This window comes from Contarinia nasturtii, unplaced genomic scaffold (assembly GCF_009176525.2).
Source record: "Contarinia nasturtii isolate CC-2019 unplaced genomic scaffold, AAFC_CNas_1.1 Cnas_scaffold_1699, whole genome shotgun sequence".
Taxonomy (NCBI): Eukaryota; Metazoa; Arthropoda; class Insecta; order Diptera; family Cecidomyiidae; genus Contarinia; species Contarinia nasturtii.
In genome coordinates, this window is record NW_022199032.1 from 399,116 (window position 1) to 420,257 (window position 21,142).

General features: G+C 34.8%; 2 protein-coding genes across 9 annotated transcripts in view; one reads left to right on the forward strand and one right to left on the reverse strand.

Annotated features, from left to right (window-relative positions):
* LOC116346926 (kinase D-interacting substrate of 220 kDa) overlaps positions 1–11,449 on the reverse strand; it is a 29,757-nt gene extending 18,308 nt beyond the window's left edge. For 3 of the 8 annotated variants that reach the window (XM_031777228.1, XM_031777230.1, XM_031777229.1), the window contains exon 1: positions 1,114–1,936. In XM_031777228.1, coding sequence (XP_031633088.1) covers positions 1,114–1,647 — 534 coding nt within the window. In that variant the 5' untranslated portion in view covers positions 1,648–1,936. Of the gene's footprint in view, positions 1–1,113; positions 1,937–2,148; positions 2,230–3,356; positions 3,611–4,863; positions 5,179–9,005; positions 9,959–11,325 lie in introns of those variants that run through there. The other 5 variants (XM_031777227.1, XM_031777236.1, XM_031777235.1 and 2 more) reach the window with 5 other exon arrangements.
* Positions 11,450–11,916: 467 nt separating this feature from the next.
* LOC116346925 (DNA polymerase zeta catalytic subunit) lies at positions 11,917–20,929 on the forward strand. Its single transcript, XM_031777226.1, has 13 exons — positions 11,917–12,544; positions 12,636–12,868; positions 12,960–13,455; positions 13,842–14,551; positions 14,637–14,822; positions 14,911–15,378; positions 15,666–17,322; positions 17,653–17,826; positions 17,897–18,723; positions 18,808–19,026; positions 19,093–19,777; positions 19,858–20,048; positions 20,161–20,929. Exons 1-13 carry the CDS (start codon positions 12,410–12,412, stop codon positions 20,828–20,830), a joined length of 6,651 nt encoding a protein of 2,216 aa, XP_031633086.1. The 5' UTR covers positions 11,917–12,409; the 3' UTR covers positions 20,831–20,929.
* The last annotated feature ends 213 nt before the right edge of the window (positions 20,930–21,142 follow it).

Genomic DNA, 21,142 nt, shown 5'->3' on the forward strand with positions numbered 1-21,142 from the left:
GAAATTCGGGGCGCCACCGTCGGCTCAAAGAGACTTGAAGTCTTCACATCCTCTCATTGCTGTTATAGGTACCGTGGACACCTATCTTGTAAGTGCTGCTCTTTCTGGTATTCATGTGCGGCACCCGGCACTTGAAAAATTATATGGAATAATTGTGAGCTTTCACTAGTTCTCACCCATCTCCGGTGCCAATCAACAGCTCTGGTATTCGAAGAATAAACGTTTTTGGAATTTCCTTTGAAATTTAGAGTCTAGTTTTTGGTTAAATGATTATTTTAGTTTTTAATCGAAAATTTATTTTATAAGAATCCTTATCAGTAGCTTGTCGGAAGTAACTAAATAAATCAAAGAAAAACTACAACTAACTACACAATGTATCGAAAAATTTGCCCAAGATTAGATCAAAGCCCAAGCATTTAAGAATTCACGCGAAAAGTCCGAATGCATTAGTCGTATTATATATGTTTATTGGCTAAAATCGAATTAGCTACTATTATGAGCACATTTTGAATACACCAAAAAGAAGAAGAAAAAAAAATCGAGTGGGTGAGTGTGAAGCGATTGTTAGCAAAACCATTAATCGAGATGGTTGTAAGTTACTCGGCTACGATATCCTTTTTACGATATGATTTTTATTGATTCGTTTTAGAAATGTCACCAGAATTGTAGAACGTTCTTGGTTTTCAAGAGATGAGAATTTCTACGAGAAAGCAACAAATGTTCAACAGATGCATGTACCTTATCATGGATGGTGTTTGTGGTACTGCAATAAACGTGTTATTCAACGTGATCGAAATGTATTTCTGTATATGTCTCGACAACAGTTATCTCCATTTGGTTAATTGTCTTGTATGTGTGTGTTTGTGTGTGTGCATGTGTTTGTATATGTGTTGAAAGGGTATGTGAATTTTTATGAAAATAAATGTGTATGGCACCAAAACAAAAACCAAGCTCTCACTTGAAGTTAGAAAAGTATGTCTATGTACACAATCAGATCAGACACAAAGCGCAAAATGGTTGTTGCGTGCTGTTCGATCAGGTTTATTTTTTTGGTCAGTAAAGATTGTTTTTGTTTGTTTGTTTGTGTGTTTTGGATGAATTGCCATTTCCTACCGTATGCGAAGTTGAAAATCGTCTTAGTCCCGAGTAAAGTTGTGAGAATCGTCTTTGTGTGCTGGTAATTAGGTCGACCGGTTCATTAATATCGGTGACAACAACGGATGGTATGGTATAATTTGGATCATGCGTTGTCGTTCCACATTTGTTACGTTTATTCGTATTTGGCGGTGACGATAGTGATATGTCCAATGAGCTTGTATTTGTATCACTTGCTTCTTCCTCATCCTCCTCCATTTCTTCGTCTTCTTCAATAAATACAGCGTTCTCTTCAATCGTCGCTCGACTCGGTCCATTCAATGTATTCAATTGATGAATAATCAATTTCTGTGCAATAGAAACGTTTTTACATGGCGTTGATTTTACGGTACGTGGATGCGAATGATTATTGTGATGGTACACATTGTTTGCACTGTTAATTGAAACTAATTGTTCGGGTCGTGCAACATTTCTGGTCATATGCAAATCACGGACAAGTGCTTTTATATGTTTATAATTTTGAGAGTCTTCCTGCGTACTGTTTGGCATCATGGTACACACTACCACGCATCAGATTTGTGATTTTTTCTTTCTATATAGGATATATTTGTTTGAAGTTTTGTGCTTAAACCGTTGTGTGGGTGTGAATTTTTGTGCAGTGAAACGTTCAGTCTATTTTTTTAATGGTGATATTAACGGTGGTGTGTCATATGTTGGGACCATTTTTATCATGAAGGAACGGATGATCATAGATAATCATTTATGCGTTATCTAACAAATAAATAATAATTGCAAACGGATTCCACTCTTTTTTTATCGATTTTTTTTTTTTGGTTTTGCTCTGAAATGCAATTGATTATTAAAGGGGAGGGCTTGGAAAAAATTTACAATTCTTCTACCAACGATGACAATCATGAGAAGAAGAACCAAAAATATTTGCCTCAAAACACAAAATCTCCTATTCTCACTGGGATTTTCAACAAAAAACTTTTTTTTTATATTTAAAGAAAACAACTTAAGAAACCTATAAAAAATTAATAAAATAAAACTTACACAAACGAATTCAAATGATTTTTATTTTGGTTTATATGTACTGAACACTGATGAGAGAGCAGCTCTTCCATATATGCTTACCTGAAATGTAAAATAAAAAAGAAACAGAGATAAGCGATTTATTTTACAACACGTCTATTAATAATAAAGACAAATTTCGTCTTAAATTTGTGTGATTGCATTATACTCGGAATATTTTCATTATCTCAATGGGATAAACAAAACTACAAAGTTCCGCACAATATGGTACGTTTAATTAGGGAAACAAATGATACAAATTTCAATGTCAAATGTGGTTTAAAAATTATTGCATCATATCCAAGTTTGGATGTATCAAAAATGGAAAAAGGAACAACGAATTTTTTTTTTAAATAGTAGATCGTTATTTTAATAATTTTTCAAAACTTGTTAAATCTTCATAACTTTTTGCGAGGGGTCCTTCTCTATTTATCTCTCCAAAATTTGTTCAAAACGTTTAAAATTACTTCCTTCTTGAAGCAACCTTCAGAAGCTATGCATATCTTTCAAAAAATCGACAATTTACGACCCAAAGCTATTACATATCACCCCCATAAAACTGTCATATTGCAATGAAACCAATTGAATTGCCATTGACATCATCGTTTTTTGTTTTGTTTTGTTTTGTTTTTCAAATAGAGTACTGTGACGTGAATTGTTTAAATGATAAATTGCAAAAAATGCCACACTTTCAAATGTGTTTAAACGTTTCTTATCGTTGACATGTCATTCTCAACGAAAATGCGCCTCTAATCAGTTATTTTACGACAAAATCAATATAAAATGCTTATGTCTTGTCACGAAGTCTTTCTATTTCAAACGAAACATCAAATATAATCACAAAAGTGCATGTGTGAATGTTACAAACACAAACAACATTGTGATTTTTCATTGATTTTGATGAAAATTGTGTACGCTTGGCTATAATCTCAATTAAAAATGAAATCAACACACGAATTGAATGAAAATTAATTGAACTTCAATTTGTCCACACTATTCAAGATCAACTAAATCTGATTGCGATCGCGTATACACATTAAATCAATCGGTTAGTTGAAAATTTCCATCAAGCATTCGTGCACTGTACACAAGCGACAATCGCTTTTATAAGAATTGATTTTCTTTTCTTTCGTTTCAACACTTGACTGATTTTGTGTCAAAAAAAAATAAATTGTGTGTTCGATTGTTACCTGATTGCTGGTGTTTGAGGTGGTTTGTTTAACTTTGGTTTTGAACATGTTTCCAGAGTCTTGTATCGAGAAATGTTCGTGCTGGATGGTGTGATCAGACTATGGGATTGAGCTACTTGGCTGAGTGTTTAGTTTTAAATACTTCGGGCGCCAAGCACACACACTCACACACACAAGCGCACACACGTGAAACTAAAGTCGATAAACGGAATCACTAGCAAAGATATACGTGTGGTGCGCAGCACTTTTTGCACCGATTTCTTTTCGTTTGATATCAATTTAATTAACACTATTTAAACATATTTTTTTTCTCCGCAAAACTGAATTTGTTTGTTTTTAAATTAAGTGCTATCTGAAACGGATTCCAAGAGATTATCGATTTTCCTTGCTCTAGAAAAGCAATTTGTGTGGATTTTCCGATCAAAAAAAAAAAAAGAGAAAGAGAAAAAAGTCAAGGGCAGCAAGTATGCGATGTGATTTCTTTGAATCTATTGAAGATCGTATTGTTGAATATTCAATGTAAGCGATAAGAAAATCGTGAGTAAAACACAACCATGAAGCACGTGAAAAATCCGCGTCTACAACAGAGAGGTCAAATTGTTTATGCAAGGAAATGGTGCTGTTTAACTTTTTGTTTTCAGCAAATATAATGTGCAAATGTGGACCAAAAAAACTAAATCACCGTGTCAAATCGTATAAAAAAAACTGAAGATGGTGCCGACGACTTGACTGTGTTTCATTAACTAACTGATTCATTTGTCATACTTTTTTCGAATCGTGTTTAAATGTATAAATAAAATGACATGCCAATTGATGTGCTCTTAAAATGGGGGGAAAACAATAAAGTGGCATATATACACATATGCCATAACTACAAATCAGTCACATTCGGCGTAATAAAAATGATTGTAGGCGAAGGGAGCATGCGATCTTAAGCAAAATGAATAATTACATGTAGACATAACAAAACGATCGTTTCGTCCAAACAATCAATTGTTATATCATATGATGTTCATTCGTTCGCTCTTTTGTTTTATATGAGCAATTAGCTTCGACAATTCCATGAATGCGCATCATACAATCAATATTTATTTGTGACAATATTGTTTGAGAATTAAGCACGCTTTTGTTTAGATACGCAATCTTTTCTTTCTTTCTTTTCTTTATCATTCAAACCGTTTTCCGTGTTGCTTCTCGCTTTTGCTTGCGCTCTACATATCATATAAACATACACACAATTTAATTGGTCAGCAATGGTAATGCCGTATCTGTAGCAACTGTTCAATGTATAGTTTTTTTTTCTTTTCATATACGCGCTACTACATCAAATTCTAGTTTCGAGAGTAAACAAGTTTTATCATATTGAAAATGCCATTGAATTTTTGTGTTTCAATTCGCAGATATTTTAAATTTTATTTTGGTTTTAAACATAATTGATTTTAGACACTTTGCTTTCAACTCTTAAGACGAAGTAGTACTGTTCGACGTTCTTTTTTCGTCATCTTACCTGTGATGAATTTGATCGACGCAATGAATTTCTCAACATATTGAAATAATTTGGCAAAAAACTGCCATAACTACGAAACGATCGACGTGTTTGTGTTGAACTTGATGAGCTTGAATTTGTGCTAATGCTATCACAACTTGGTGTACGATCACGAATGCCCGACGATGTCGATGCTTGATTCAATGGTAATCGTTCGGGATCTTCTGGATCGTGACGATTTCGGGCGACATTACGCATTTTAAACATTCGACGCACTCGTTGCATTCTTTTCAATTTCATTTCATTCAATTCAATTTGAAGATAAATTTGTTTTGATTGACGGACACTTTCAAAGAAAAAAAAATGTTCGAAACTCCTTTTTTTGTTATTTAGTTTGAATCAAATGATTCTCTGATATATTTTTTTTTGTGTGTGTGCTTTTGTTTTTTATTGTGACCACAAACGTCAAGCCGTGGTGAAACCTTTTGTTGCCGACCGAGATATACCATCCATTTTCAGGGCTAATTCTTTGAATTTATCACCACAACCGTGTGTTGTGGTCTTTGTGACAACGTAAGAGAGTGAGAACAAAACAAATTAGCAATGGAAAAACAAATACTAGATTTAAAACAGTTCGATAAAGTACGATTTTCATTGTAACCAAAAAAAACTGAAATCAAAAGAATTATTCCGATAGATAGGCGGAAATATTTTGCAAACAGATTGAGGTAGTGATTCAATATCGAATCGAATTTTGTTTATTTTTATTTTGCGCTTCGGCCGGACATTTGCTTGGAAAATTTATAGAGGTTTTCTTTCATTTCTTTCCCAACTTGTTGTTTATAAACAAATTTATTTTTGAACATCTTTGATAATTGAATATAATAAACTCATTATATGACCATACTTGAACTCGGATGAAAGAAGATCTTGACAGAAATTGTAGATTATCAATGATGTAGTAAAAAAGAGACGATATTTAATTGAAAAAAAAAGGAATCAATTAAAAGAGTCAACGTTCAAACTGTTGTCATCGTTGCCCGATCAAATAGTCCGGCATTATTTACAAGCGCAATAGCAATTCGGTCTCAATTTCAAGTGCTTGCATAACGCGATAAAAACAAACTAAATAAATGATATTTTAGTGTGTCGTCTTTCTACGAATATATACGTGGGAAAAGTCAAGAGCCAGAAATCAAACGGCGTCACACTTATGAGTTTAAAACAAAAAGAAAATATATATGTGTGACTTCACATAGAACCAATTTTACTCGTTCGTTTGAAACTGGACGACACAATGACTTCGCTTATGCGTTCGCACAATTTATTTAAGAGAAAAAGACAATTTCGATGACATTTGTGTGTTTAAATCATGCACAATCATCACACACTGTCGCCATTTTGAATTTCCACTTGTGGTTATTTTCCGAAGTGTTGATTTGAAATGTCAAAGAATGAAATAAGATTTATTTTGTTATTTTTTGTTTTGACATATCGATACAGCAAATGTGGCTATACTTAGAAATCGTCAATCTAATCGAGAACGTTTGTCTATTTTGTTTGTTTAATTGGTTAATAATACACACAACGAAAATAAATCGAACTGTAACAAAAAAAAAACATTTTAAATGGGGAATATCTCTTGCCAATATTACATACGGGCCAAATATCAGCTCAATACAGAATCACTAATCAAATAAATTCGTTTGTGAGTCATTTTGATCGGATCATTGATGCATTTTTGAGGGCATCTTTGCATCCACGTTTTCAACTTAGACACACAAATGACGCACTCACTCACACACTTCACGTTTTAAATAAATAATAAGAAAACACAATGGGCTCCCGACAAACTTTACACATAAAAAAAAAAACAAAGAGAATAACAAACGATTTTAAATTTCACTCGACACACACGATTCAAGAATATTCAGAATCAGAAGATAATTTGATCTTTGTTTAAAATTTCAAAAATTCAAAACGATTCAATTCGGACAAAGAACAAAGTGGATTGAGTGATGTAAACTGACTAATCAATTGATTTTCCAATTGAACACCGATAACTGAATGCTTAGTGCCAAGACACACAAAAATTATATATATATTAATTGAAATGACAACAATCTCAAGAAGACACCGAGTGAAAAGACACCGAACGAAAAAAAAGAAAATAAATAAATAATATGCTACACTTATCGCATTGTGTTTGATCGAGTCGAACCAATACAGACATGACGATGGGACAGAGACAACAAAAAAACCATCGAAGAGTACAACACATTCGTCCAGTTTGGTAAAATGCATATCAAATGCGAAGATAGCAGACAACACCCAATGTCACATTGATTTCGAGAGATTAATAGTGAGACAAAGAGAGAGAGAGAGTGATAGAGGGGGGAGGGGTGTTGTAAAAAGGGAGAGATATTGAGAAAGAGATACATGGAAGACACCACAAACAATATGCAAAAAATTAATTGTGTGCCAAAGTGAAGTGTCAACAATTTGCGGCTTTTAAGGTAGTCATTCGTTGTCATTCAATTGTGTTGTGTTTCACGACAGATTGCTTTTGTACAGCAAAAAAAAATGTTTAAAAACACAGTTAAAAAAATCACATTCTATTGTCGTGTCAATGTGTTGAAACCGTTTTATCACCAAATATTACCAGATAAGATAGTGATCTGATCACGCACACACATACAGATAAACGCACACATTCGCTTCAAATTGAACAATTATTGTCGCTTTGTTTTGTCTGCTTAACATGAATTGAAGGCTGTCAACACAACTTTTTTTTGCTTCAAAAATAAATCCTCATCCTTCTTGCAGAAAAGGTTAACATTTTCTAATTTCGAAGAATCTATACTCTATATACGACATTCTTTATGTTAAACGGCATCTTTCGACGCAATGTAATTAAAATGGCCAAAATAGTGAATTCCTTTTTGTTAAAAATAAAAATAATTGGCCAACACTTACGTATCAAAGGTCGTAATTTTTCGTAATTTGTCGGAATAAATTGAAAAATTTATTTTGATTAACAATTCGTTTGAATTTAAAATTGAAAAATAAACTGAACGCTTGACAGAGTGTAAAACTGACTGGTTCAGATTTCGCTATGAAAACAACCGTTAAATGAACAAAAATGAATGCGAGTGTAAAATTGTCTGTGTGAGAAATAAGCAGCAAAAAAATGGTGTCTATTTTTAGGCGTAATGAATCATTTTGCATGCAGCCGATACCGCATTCTGGCATTAATTCATATTTCCAATTGAAGCTATGGATTTGAATACCATGCGGTGAGTTGCCACATAAACAACGATAGAATGAACATGTGCCATTGGCACACGTGACAGAAACCTTCTAGTAGTAATATAAAACAATGTAATACTTTCCAACCCACCTAGAAACGATTGTAAAAACACTGAAAATATCATCAATAATCAGATGGATGTGTGTGTGTGTGCTTTTGTTGATAAGAATGACCCTGAACACGGTAGTCTTCAGCGAAAAAGTGCGATTTTCTTCGATTAATTTATGATTTTATGACATGCGACCGACTTCGTCAAATTACGGCAATTTGTAAACAGAACATGGATACACTTCACCGATTTGCTCGCGATTTTCATGCAAATTTCGACATTGGAGTCTCTTTCACCATCAATCACTGACATTTTCAATCAACAAAATTGGCATTTTGACATGTTCGTACACAGTTTTTCTCACTAAATCAATACCAGTCACAAAGTAAACCGCACTGTGATCTCACATACATATAGATTGATGACTCTGATGGAGTATCACATATTAGATTGGTGTGAACAGTATCGGTTTCAAAAATGCATAGTTTATCCGATTTGTCTTAGTAAGAAAATTATTGAAGTAGAAGCAAATTTTGAAATTCTACGAAAAAACATTGATTATACTCGCTCACAATCGAATTTGCGATCAATTTAGAGTGTACACTCAATTTGCACACACTGCACATTTAACGCAAATTCATCGTCGATCAATAAACCGAAAGCGCATGCAAATCAACACACTCATGTTATCGCTCTATAATTTGTTGACACTGCTTGTAATTAAAGTATCGACAGTAAAAATGATGTCGAATGGGTCTGGTTTATCATTTTAATTTATAAAATAAAAAATATTGATTAACTTACCCGAATTTAGTGTTTCGATGGGAATACTGTTACTGTGAAATCGTTTGTTGTTTTTTTCAAGTGAATTTTTTTTTCTGTTTTGTTCGCCGATTGAACAAAAATGTACGATAAGTACTCTTGTTGTTTGAGAAGGACTCGGCAAAAATGCTCACATGTATAACATATACACGCACCATGAAAAATAATCCAATGACGTTAAAACCCAAAATCAGATTGGGTATTTTGATTATTGTCAATTTTTTTTACTTCTTCTTCTTCTTCGTTTTAATTCGGCGGAAACACTCACTTAAAATATATGTATACGTGTTACACCACAATTATGTCGATTTATTCGTAAAAATGTTATTTTTGTTTTTGTGCCTTTTGGCTCTTTGTTGTATTGGATGATTTTTTGTAATTTATCGTCTCATACACACACACACACATACATACGATAATGAGAGAGACGAACAACAACAATAACAACAGGATTTTTCGGTCTGTGATAAAAATGTTTATGAATTAGAGTAAAACGATTACACGCACATCTATTGTTTTTTAACAAACGGCCGACGTATTCACATACACACTTAAACTTATGCACAAAACACAGCTAGTTAAAACGGTTTTTTGTTTATGTTCCTTCACGTCTTTTACAGCTCACCTTTCTTTGTTTTCGAATTTTATCTAGTTCTGGTTGAAAACCCATTGAAATAACATCCAAATTCCATGCAGATTAGATTGGTTGCTCGTCCTCTCTCTCTCTCTCTCTCTCTCTCATACGTTTTTATCACATTTGGCTTTGTTCCGTGTGTCTGTGTATGATCGTCACGTAAACAATTTATTGTGTCTATCTAATATGTCGATTGAATTATTGTATTGGTATCAAAAAAATGGTCACGCATTTTTTAAAAAAGGGGGTCCGAATCCATTTTTTCGGTCTAAATAGGTGAATGTCACTTGGCAACACGCATCTGTAATTTGTAAAAAGAGCATTAGAAAAAAGTTTTTGGATAAATAAAAACAAATAAAACACTTTCACATCTCTAGTTAATAAGCTAATTGCTAATGCTGAGCACACGCCACTGAAATTATCGATTCATATCCTTGAAAACAAAAACAAAAAACCACCAACCGAACTGAAAACTTACAAATCGAAATGAGGCGAAGCAATTAAAAACAAAATATACATACTGAAAGTAATCATTAAATGCTTGTGCAAAATGTGAGTGGGAAAAGGTTTGACATAATTTTTTTTAGAAATTATTTCGTATGACATGTAGTGTTTGTATCTCATTCATATAATATGAGCATAAATTCATAGTATGAAGTTTTAATGATTCATGAATATCAACATTGTCGCCGACACACATGCACACAGGTACACAAACAGCTGGGCGACCGAACCAAGAAAAATTGTTGTACTTTTCACAATTGAGTCACTGGTTGATATCAATACACATTTCGGAATGCATGCACTAGCACGAACATTTTAATTGAACATTGTACATGTATGACACGGTGTTTCCTAATTTTTCGGTCGTTTTTTTTTTCTCTCTCTCTCTCTCTCTCTATTGCAAAAGTACTGAAAGAACTGCTGGCTATAAATAGCCGCTCCGTTAGAAGCATTTAACTGACAACTTTGTCGCACAATGTGAATAAAGCAATCGAAGTAAAAAAAAGCGCAGAAACGAAAAAAAAATCACCGAAAGTTTTTGTTCGATTCTGATGAAATGGAGTCGCATTAAGTTGTCAATGCAAATTGCTTTCGATCGATACCGGATTCGCATTTTTAAAGATTTGTTTTCAGTGTATGTGTCACCAAACAGCAATTGCCAAACAGAAATCGTGTGAGCAAATCGAAAAATTCTAACTAAAATGTGGTACAATTCATCGGACTACATTGGTTTCTTTATTTTTTCCTTTGGAAAAAGGTCACTTTCGTTCAAAACACGAAACAAAATAGAACCAAATTAATATTGCGCTACACCAATCGGGTTCGTCGTAACAAAAACAAAAATGTTCTATTCTCTTTGGTGATTTTCTTTCACATTGCAATGTACAACTGTTCGATGCTGAAGTTCATTTCCTTTGTCGATAAAAAAGTGCACACACATATCAAGAATATCTGAATTTAGGAGTGTGTGTGTGCCTCTGCCTGTTTGCACTGGCTTGACATCTGTTTCATAAAACAATAGAAGTGAATGAAAGTCATTAAATTACGGTATTACGTACGAAATAAACCAACAACAACAATTCACATATACACCGAAAAAAAATTGCACAAGAGTGAAAGCCAAGTGACATTAAAAACCAACTAGAAAACTTCAATCGAACGAACTTGTGTGTTTTGTGGAAAATGTTACTGCAAAACCATAAATCAATTTGAAATTTTGAAAAAGGAAACGCAAAAATTACGGCACACCGAAAATCACATCAAACACAAAAAAAAACCGAAATGATTGTCGACAACAACCAAAAAAATAAAATCGACACCACACAATATCAGCGATTCATATGTGAGAAATAGAATTTTCAATTCGAGTGCTGCCAATGTGCGCGATTCATTTTTGTTTTCGTTTTTGTATGCTCGCTCTTAGTCTCTCTCTCTTTCTTTTCTCATATCATCCTTGCTCCTTTGCGCTCCTCAATCAATGCGCATTACACATCTCTTTCTGCACGTGTAATACATTCATTTTTACAAACGTGCTGGTATCATCTATGTGTGTAGATTTCCCACTGGCTGCCTCAAAACAGCTGTCATTCGCATGACAAAATGTTTCACATGAAGTTGGCCGTCACATTAATGAAATACACACACACAGGCGCATACATGTACACAGGCATACGGTTATGGGTAGGTTTGTCTCTCTTTCCCCATTACATTTTATTCATTTGTCGCATTTTCGTACATAACATCACATTCAACGGTTTTGTTTAACTTTGCGTCGGCATTAACAATTTATACCACTGTCAGTGTATGTTTTTGCCGTGTTTAATTTTCGATTCAAAACACAAAAGTGGCTTTTAAGCGCCAATTCATTCACACCATTTATTTATCAGTGTATCAGTTTGTTTTGCTGCTGTCAACGACAGAAATTTTTGTGAATATGAACAGAGAGTGTGTGTGAGAGAGAACAGAAAAAATACATAATAATTTTTTTACACAAGAATTCATCGAAAACAATTTTACATTGAACGAAAAAAAAAGAACAAGAAATTTAGTTAATCATTTTTAAAAAATTTAGTCAATTAAATTAAAAACCACAAACATTGTATGCAATTTCATCTCATTAGCTTGGTATTTTTCATGCCAAACAAATAGTGTGATCGTAATGCGGTAAATTTGTTTTTGTTATTGTTGTTGGTAACAAAAGACAGACACATTGATCAAATGATTCGAAACCAAACCACAAATTTTCAACATGAAAACCGACAGCGATTCCAATAATTCGGCAATATTTTCATTGCGAATTGTATCGATTGATAATTATATGAAGGCACCGTTATTTGGATTAGACACATGCAATTCGGAGTTTCGGGCCGATGAAGTAAAACAAGTAGGTTACGCTGATTGATTTTTTTCAAATTTTTTTTTTTTTTTTCGAAATTAAAATAACATTTAAAAAAAATACCAATTTTTGTACGTAGGTGCCGGTCATTCGAATATTTGGAACCGATTCGAATGGTACAAAAACATGCGCTCATATTCATGGTGTATTTCCATATTTGTATGTACCGTATGCCGGTGGCGATGCGGTCGGTGAGTCAGATCGTTTGGCATACCAATTGGCATCGAGTCTGGACAAAGCCATCAACATTTCAATGGGACAAACAAATTCAAATACACAGCATGTCTTTAAAGTTATTTTGGTGAAAGCAAAGTAAGTATAATCAAATTCCATTGTATCCATTCTGTGTGTTTCTCACTAAAAAAATTATCTACTTCTTTTTCCCCTCTTTCGTAAAATGCAGACCGTTTTATGGCTATCATAAAACTGAACATAAATTCTTAAAGATATTCCTTTACAATCCTGTATTTATTCGACGTGCAGCTAACTTACTACAAAATGGTGCAATTCTCAGTCGAGTGTTTCAGCCCCATGAGTCACATGTACCGTACATCTTACAATTTATGATCGATTATAATTTATATGGCATGAGCTTTATGCATATACCAAATAAGTTGGTGCGATATCGTCAACAGGCCCATACAGGCAATTGTGAATTTGATTTGAGTGACGATAGTGAATTGAATGACGAGATTTTGCGAAATATTGATCCAAATCAGATTTTAGATCGAAAAATTGAACGAATGTCTACCTCAAAACAAGAAATCGATTTAAGTGCGGCCGTTATACTTAATCGATTACAAATTTCAATGAACGATGAAGATAATGAACATGCTAATCCGGGCATCGCGTTTTTGTGGAGCGATGAACGGGGACGTAGAAACAAAATGGATGGCACGGTGAGTTATTATATACTGTGAATAGTGAACTATATTGCAAAATCATCTGTAATATGTGCATAACTGCATATATTTCGTGTATATTTCGTCTATGGCATGTTTTTTCATTCTCTTTTGTGCGGATCTTCTTCGATTCTGTGTGATGAATAGAACGCGAATATTGTGTATAAATTTGTATGAACGAATAGATAAAAGCCCCTAGACAACATTGCTTACTAACGCCACCAAATAACGTCATATAATTCTATATAGTTCTGCGGTTGCCAGCGGTACTAATCTCTAATAAAGCGTTGCCGAGCTGTCATTATTTCCATGCCCTGAAAAAAATCTCGAACAAAAAATATTTGTTTTTTTTTTTTAATTAATTTTTAAAATTAATTTCGTAGCCACCGTCAATGGTGCCAACACCGGAGGCAACTCAGGATCGTGACATCTTAACATCGGTTGAAAGTGAGTTATTCCATCAAGCGGCGCTAAATCGACGACTGGAACAATTTCGTGCCGAAAGTCCGTCCACACAATCATCGGATAGTTTGCTTGAACAAACCATGAATCGAAGCAATGCCAATCGAAAATTTGATTTAAATCAATTTTTACAAAATTCAGTCTATCCAGCCGAATGGACGTCGAACCAAAGCCAATTGAATGATAAATTTATTTTGGATGCATCATTTCTCGTTGATCATTTAAAAGTCATAAAAACGACACCAGCCAATTCGACTGAAACACAATCGTTCGACACAAATAGCCAACAATGGGATAATGTGCAATTCGATCCAAACGAAACGTTTGTCGATGAAGAGCTCGTTTTAAGTTTAACACAAAAATTATCGAATCAAACGCTGCTCAATGAAACATTGAATGAAAATGAAAATGAAGTTTTGGATATATTTGAACTGATGGAACAAGATGAAACACATGATGTCACATTACGCATTGATGATGATAGTGTGTTGGCTCCGCTAAGTCAAAAAGAATTGACACACTTCAGTCAACCAAAGAATAAAAATGACAAGAACGATCACATCGCATTATTCGAAGACGAAGATTCCGATGATGATCTACTAAATGAATTTTCCATGAGCATACTAGAACGGTAAGATAATATCAACAACAATTGTCAACTTGTTTTGCTTTTGAAAATCTAACCTTAAATTATGTATATTTTCTATATCGTTCAGAGCCGAATTGAAAATTCCGCAATTGGATGGCGCTTTTGATAGTCCGAAGAAGCAACAAAGTGCATTCAAAAAAGGTGCAATGAAATCAAATGCGCAATCACCATCACGAAGTGCAAAAAAATACACACCACTCGACATTGTCATATCAAAAACACCAAAGTCACTAAAACCCACCGATCTGTTAATGTATGTATACCAAATATCATTTTATTTTCAGTTTGGTTAAATGAATTCGAAGAATAATCGAATTGACATGATACGATTCTATTTGCAGACCGAAATTGTGTCTTGAAAGACAAATGATGTTGAAGATTGAAAGATGTGATTCACCCGCATCAAAACTGCCAAAAACGTACACAATTGGTGCAGTAGTAGCTGCATCAAAGGCAAAATCACAAGCAAGACGGGCATCAATGTGTCAAAACACTACAAATGAACAAACAACGTTGAAACAACAGCAACAACCACAATCGCCTCAGCAACAACAACCACAACCACAACCACAGAAGAAACTATTACAAGATCAATGCGACAAGCACAGTCAACAAAAAGAACAAACACAAATACAATGTGATCTGCAACAAAACGATTCGCCGCCATTTTCTGAAATTCCTGAAAAGTATCGAAATATTTTGAACAAATCGCCAGTCGTCAAATTAATCAAATACAACAATATCGAAGAATCGTTCCGAGGAAAAATATCAACAACACCATCACCAACATCATCCACACATTCAAACATGTAAGCTTTTCTTTCTTCCGACATTTTGAACGTTTTTCGTTTCATTTGAAATTCGATACAGTTTTTTTTTTGTTTTAATTGTGAGAAGAATGAACAAATATGACTTGAAGACGAGTATAAATTTTTAATCGAGATAAATATTTTAAAATAAAAAAAAAATAATTCGGTTGTTATTCATTGATATAAAATCAAGTAAAATAAATATGTGTTTATAAAAAACAAGTCATAATCTCTCAGATAGATAGAATGAAAATAACAAAAGAAAAATATGACCAACTCTCTTATAGGCAATCGAAGGATGAAGAGACTGTCTATGACACAAAACAAGATAGAGACACGGCAAAACGAAAGAAATCGACTACTGACGAAGATGATGAGACTATTGAAACAACACCCGAAACACCGCTCCGTCGCCGTTATCCGAAAAGAGCACCAAAGCCGCGACAAGATCTGATTCAAAGAACAAATTTATTATCATTGTCAAACAAAACCAAGCCGAAGAAACCACGAAGACGCGCCAAAGATGATCTCGATGAATTGAATAAAATGGATTTTTGGTATTCATGGTATAAATGGTCGGATTGTAAATTGTCCAAACGCTACGATGAAGAGCGACAATTCTTTCCACAGCCCGGCCCATCCAATTTGAATTACTACGAAGACGATAAAATTCCCGGATACTATCGATCGCCGAAGAAAACAACACCATCCAGCAACAGTAAAGCCAAACTGTTGACACCAAAATCAAATGGAATGAAACGATCACGAACGATCACAAAGACGACGTCACCTCCACAAAAACGGTCATTGCGAAAAACCAAAATGCAAAAACTAAACAATCATTCCAAACGTACAGATTCGCCGAAAGAAGGTGGATCGTCTCCATTGAGTGTGCATTCGGATTGGGAAAATGACATTCACATACAAAGTTTCTATGAGGAATCAATGATGCAATATTCACCGTCACCAACACAAAAATCTAGCGATGACATTGTTTCCCCAAATTCGAATGGTGTGGCACAGGAAAACAGCGAATCACTTGCAAACACAACAATTTCAACACCAACAATGTTAAAATTTATCGAAAATGTGAAAGATTCATCCAGCGAATTGAAAAATCGGCCAAAGCGAAAAATCTGCACCGACACGTGCACCATAAAACCGGCCAACAGTGTACCATGCCCGCGTGAAATATCAAATTCGAATGATGTGCCAAAGTTAATACATAAAGTACCATTCTACAGTGATCCGAATGATGTGAAGGCGCACAATTCGAAGAAGGAAATCGGCAATACCGTTTTACAATTAAACGGATACTCTGTAAACGATTTCGAACCATTCAAGTCCGAACAGAATGTCATCGGCATGAATAGGTGGCAGCGTTTAATCGGTTTTCAAGCCATGCAAAGTTCGCGACGTCGTCGCGATCCCAAAGCATTGACCGATGAACATTCGATGCGACAATTTTTGGCACAAGAGAAATCAGTACAAATAATGACACACAACCGTCCACCATCAAATGACGATGTTGACAAATGGCTTAATACACGGAATCAAGTGAACAACAAGAAGCGAAAATTGGCGCCGATTGTAATCGATCTCGATGGTGATGATGATTATGACGACGACAACGACATCCATGAAAATCCGGAGAAAATTGACGGAGAAAAAACCAGCAAGCTCAAAGAAAATAAAAAAAGTGTTGCCGAATCATCGCCAAAGACGCAAAGCTCTGCAATCATTCGAAAACTTCGTTCGCGTAAAGATATAACCGTATCGGTCGTATCAAAACGCAATCAACGAACCATTTTGAAATCACAATCGGACGATAAAAACATTGTGCAAATTGATGATGATGATGACGATAACGATGTGGTTTGCATAGATGATGTACAAACCACATCCACAATCAAGCAATACAATCAAAATTCATTTAGAAAATTGGTACGTTTAGCACAATGATTCCGATTTTGCGGAGCAAAACAAATTATCAAATTGATTTTCATAGATTCTATTTTTTGTTGCCAAAAAAAGAGGAAAAACAATTATTGATTAAAGAACAATAAAATCGATTGTTAAAAAAAAATTGTATATCTTTTTTTTTTTTGGAAAAAAAGAACACCCTTTCGTATTTTTGTTTTTCTTTAGCAAATGGAAATTGATTTCTCTCTCTTCAACAACAAACAAATTCGAAGCCAAGTTTTTCCTTCCATTCCATTCATCTTAACTATCAAATCGCAAAAATTTTGCAAATATTTCGTTTTCCATTTGCAGTCCGATTCTCAGCTTGAAAATTCCAAAATGCGTGCCCATTTAAATTTAGACGATACAATATCCCGTCCAAATTCAACGGAACTGAGTTTCGGCATTGATGGTGGTCCGATGGAAAATTCATTCGGTTTTCGTTTAAATTTGGAAAATTTTCAATGTGCCAAATCAAATATTGAGGTAAGTAATTCATAGGAAATTTCAGTCTGCTTGAATCAAACGTATCATGAAATCAATTTGTTACTTTTAGCACAATTACTTGACGATATTATCACTTGACATACACTGTCAAACGCGATCCACTCTCTTGCCCGACCCCGTTCACGATGAGATTATGTGTATTTTCTATGAGATTCACAATGATGTGCCACCGCCAACGTCAAGTGACAGCGAAGATTCTTTAAGTCAGCAGGCGTCAGGTGTGATTATCAACACAAACAAGCATCCAGATATCAAACGTCATCGAATGGCAACCCAAACCCACGTAATATTGGTGAATACCGAAACGGATCTGTTTATGGAATTGGTACGGCTGATACGAAAATGGGATCCCGACATATTTGCCGGCTATGAAATTGAAATGTCATCATGGGGATATGTTATCCAACGAAGTCAAGCGATCAATGTGGATCTTGTGCCACTTATCTCACGCATTCCATCACAACGCGTTGCCAAATTTCGTCAAACCGACGATGAAAATCCACAACACGATGAGTTTATTGGTTTTGAATATGATTCAGAGTACAAACTCCATGGTCGAATATTATTGGACGTGTGGCGATTGCTAAGAGGTGAAATTGCGCTTACTTCATATTCATTCGAAAATATTATGTACCATGTGATGCATAGACGATGTCCAATGTATTCACATGAGAAATTGACACGACTTTGGAATGAATCGATTCATCGATGGATTGTCGTCGAATACTATTTGAATCGGGTCAAAGGCACTTTGGAAATTTTGAATCAACTGGATTTGATTGGTCGAACTTGTGAATTGGCTAAATTATTTGGTATACAATTTTATGAGGTGCTGTCGAGAGGCTCACAATTTCGTGTTGAAAGCATGATGCTGAGGTAATGACGGGTGTCAATTGGCTGCTTAGTGGATGCCATTAGATATATTTTTTTACTCTTTCTCTCTTACAATATTTTTTTCAGAATAGCGAAACCGCGAAATTTAATACCAGTATCGCCGAGTGTTCAACAACGAGCTCATATGCGTGCACCTGAATGTTTACCGTTGATACTGGAGCCACATTCTCGATTTTATTCCGATCCATTAATTGTATTGGATTTTCAAAGTTTGTATCCCAGCATGATAATCGCCTATAATTACTGCTTTTCAACGTGTCTTGGTCGTGTTGAGCACTTGGGACAGTAAGTACAATCTCATTATTCCTTCCAATATACGGTCATTTCTAACCAAGAATCGATTGAATTTAGATCTCAACCATTTGAAATGGGTGCGTGGCAGTTGCGTGTTCCGCTTCGACTAATTGAAAAACTAAGTGAGAAAAATCTGATCACAATATCACCGTGTGGAGCCGTATTTGTGAAGTCATCAGTTCGTGAAGGTGTTTTACCTCGTATGCTTCGTGAAATTCTCGACACCCGTCTTATGGTCAAACAGTCAATGAAATTACATAAAAATGATAAATTGTTGCAACGAATTTTGCACTCACGTCAATTGGGATTGAAATTGATGGCAAACGTTACATATGGTTATACGGCCGCAAACTTTAGTGGTCGAATGCCGTGTGTTGAAGTGGGTGATAGTGTTGTGAGCAAAGGACGCGAAACACTTGAACGAGCCATCAAAACAGTTGAAGCAAACAAAGAATGGGGATGTCGTGTTATATACGGTGACACGGATTCAATGTTTGTTTTGGTACCGGGTCGAAGTAGAGAAGAAGCATTTCGTATTGGCAATGAAATTGCAGACACCGTTACCAAACAAAATCCATTCCCGGTTCGGCTGAAACTTGAAAAAGTCTATCAACCATCGATTTTACAAACAAAAAAAAGATATGTGGGCTATATGTACGAAACACCAGAACAAAATACTGCGACGTATGAAGCCAAGGGCATTGAAACGGTTCGACGTGACGGATGTCCGGCGGTGGCAAAGGTGAGATAAACATTGCCAATTTGCCATTTTGTTGTGCGTGAAAATGATTTTCTGATTAAATTTTCTTCTGTCCGGTACAGATTCTGGAAAAAACGTTGCGAATTCTCTTTGAAACGTATGATGTAAGCGTGGTAAAGCGATACATCTGCAAGCAATTCACGAAGATTTTATCCGGTCATGCAAATGTTCAAGATCTTATCTTTGCCAAGGAATTTCGTGGTATTAACGGCTATAAACCAGGTGCATGTGTGCCATCACTTGAATTGACCAGGTATGTTTAAAGAAATGCTAGAGACTGTTCAATCCTGCGCAGTACTTTGAACGCGTTTTCTTTTATTTCATTTCTAAATAATTTGTATCTCTTTTACCGAAAAAAACAACAGAACCGCCATGCAAATTGATCGTCGAGCCGAGCCGCGCAGAGGTGAACGAGTTCCGTATCTTGTGATTAATGGTCCGCCCGGTCTTCCATTGATACGTTTAGTTCGAAGTCCACATGAATACCTAACAAATGAAGCGCTTAAAATCAATGCCATGTATTACATCACAAAAGTATTAATTCCGCCATTAAATCGTTGTTTATTGTTAATTGGTGCTGATGCAAATCAATGGTTTGCCGATTTACCACGTAAATCGCAATATATTCTATCATTAGATGTGGCATCGAACATTTTAAGCAATTCAAATAAACAGTGGGGCTCTACGTCAGACAAATCGTTACCGCACATCAGAGGCAAAAAGAGTACCATTTCACAATATTTTTCAACAACAAATTGCGTGTGCGATTGTGGTGAACATACACAGAATGGAATTTGCTCAAAATGTTTGGAACCGCGTCGTGCACAACAAAGTGTTTTAATTCTAACCGATAAGTGTATGCAATTGGAACGCAAAGTTAATTTATGCCTTGAGGTGTGCTCGGCATGTTGTGGCCAATTAGTTGATACCAAGTGCAAGTCACTAGACTGTTCGGTTTTATTTATGTTAAATCGATGGAAACGAGAATCAAAACAGATTCATTTCTATCGACAATTAATTTCAAAACATTTCTAATCATAAAACACTCACCATCACAGTATTATTCAATGAAACTAATTTTTATTACTTACATATTGTTTTTTTTACTTCTTTGTTTTGAGAATTAGATTTTAAGAGGGTTTTTTTCGTTCAAGTTTGTATTTATTTGATGCTTAGAATAAATCAGCGATAAGCATCGTAAATTGTGATAAAGAAAAAGAGCACGAAAAAGTTGAGTTCACCGAAATAAAATTCCATTTACATAAATTATAATAACAAAAATTGTCGTCTTTTAATTTTTATAGATTTCAATGTTATTGCTCTGAGTTGAGAGATGAGATTTAAAAA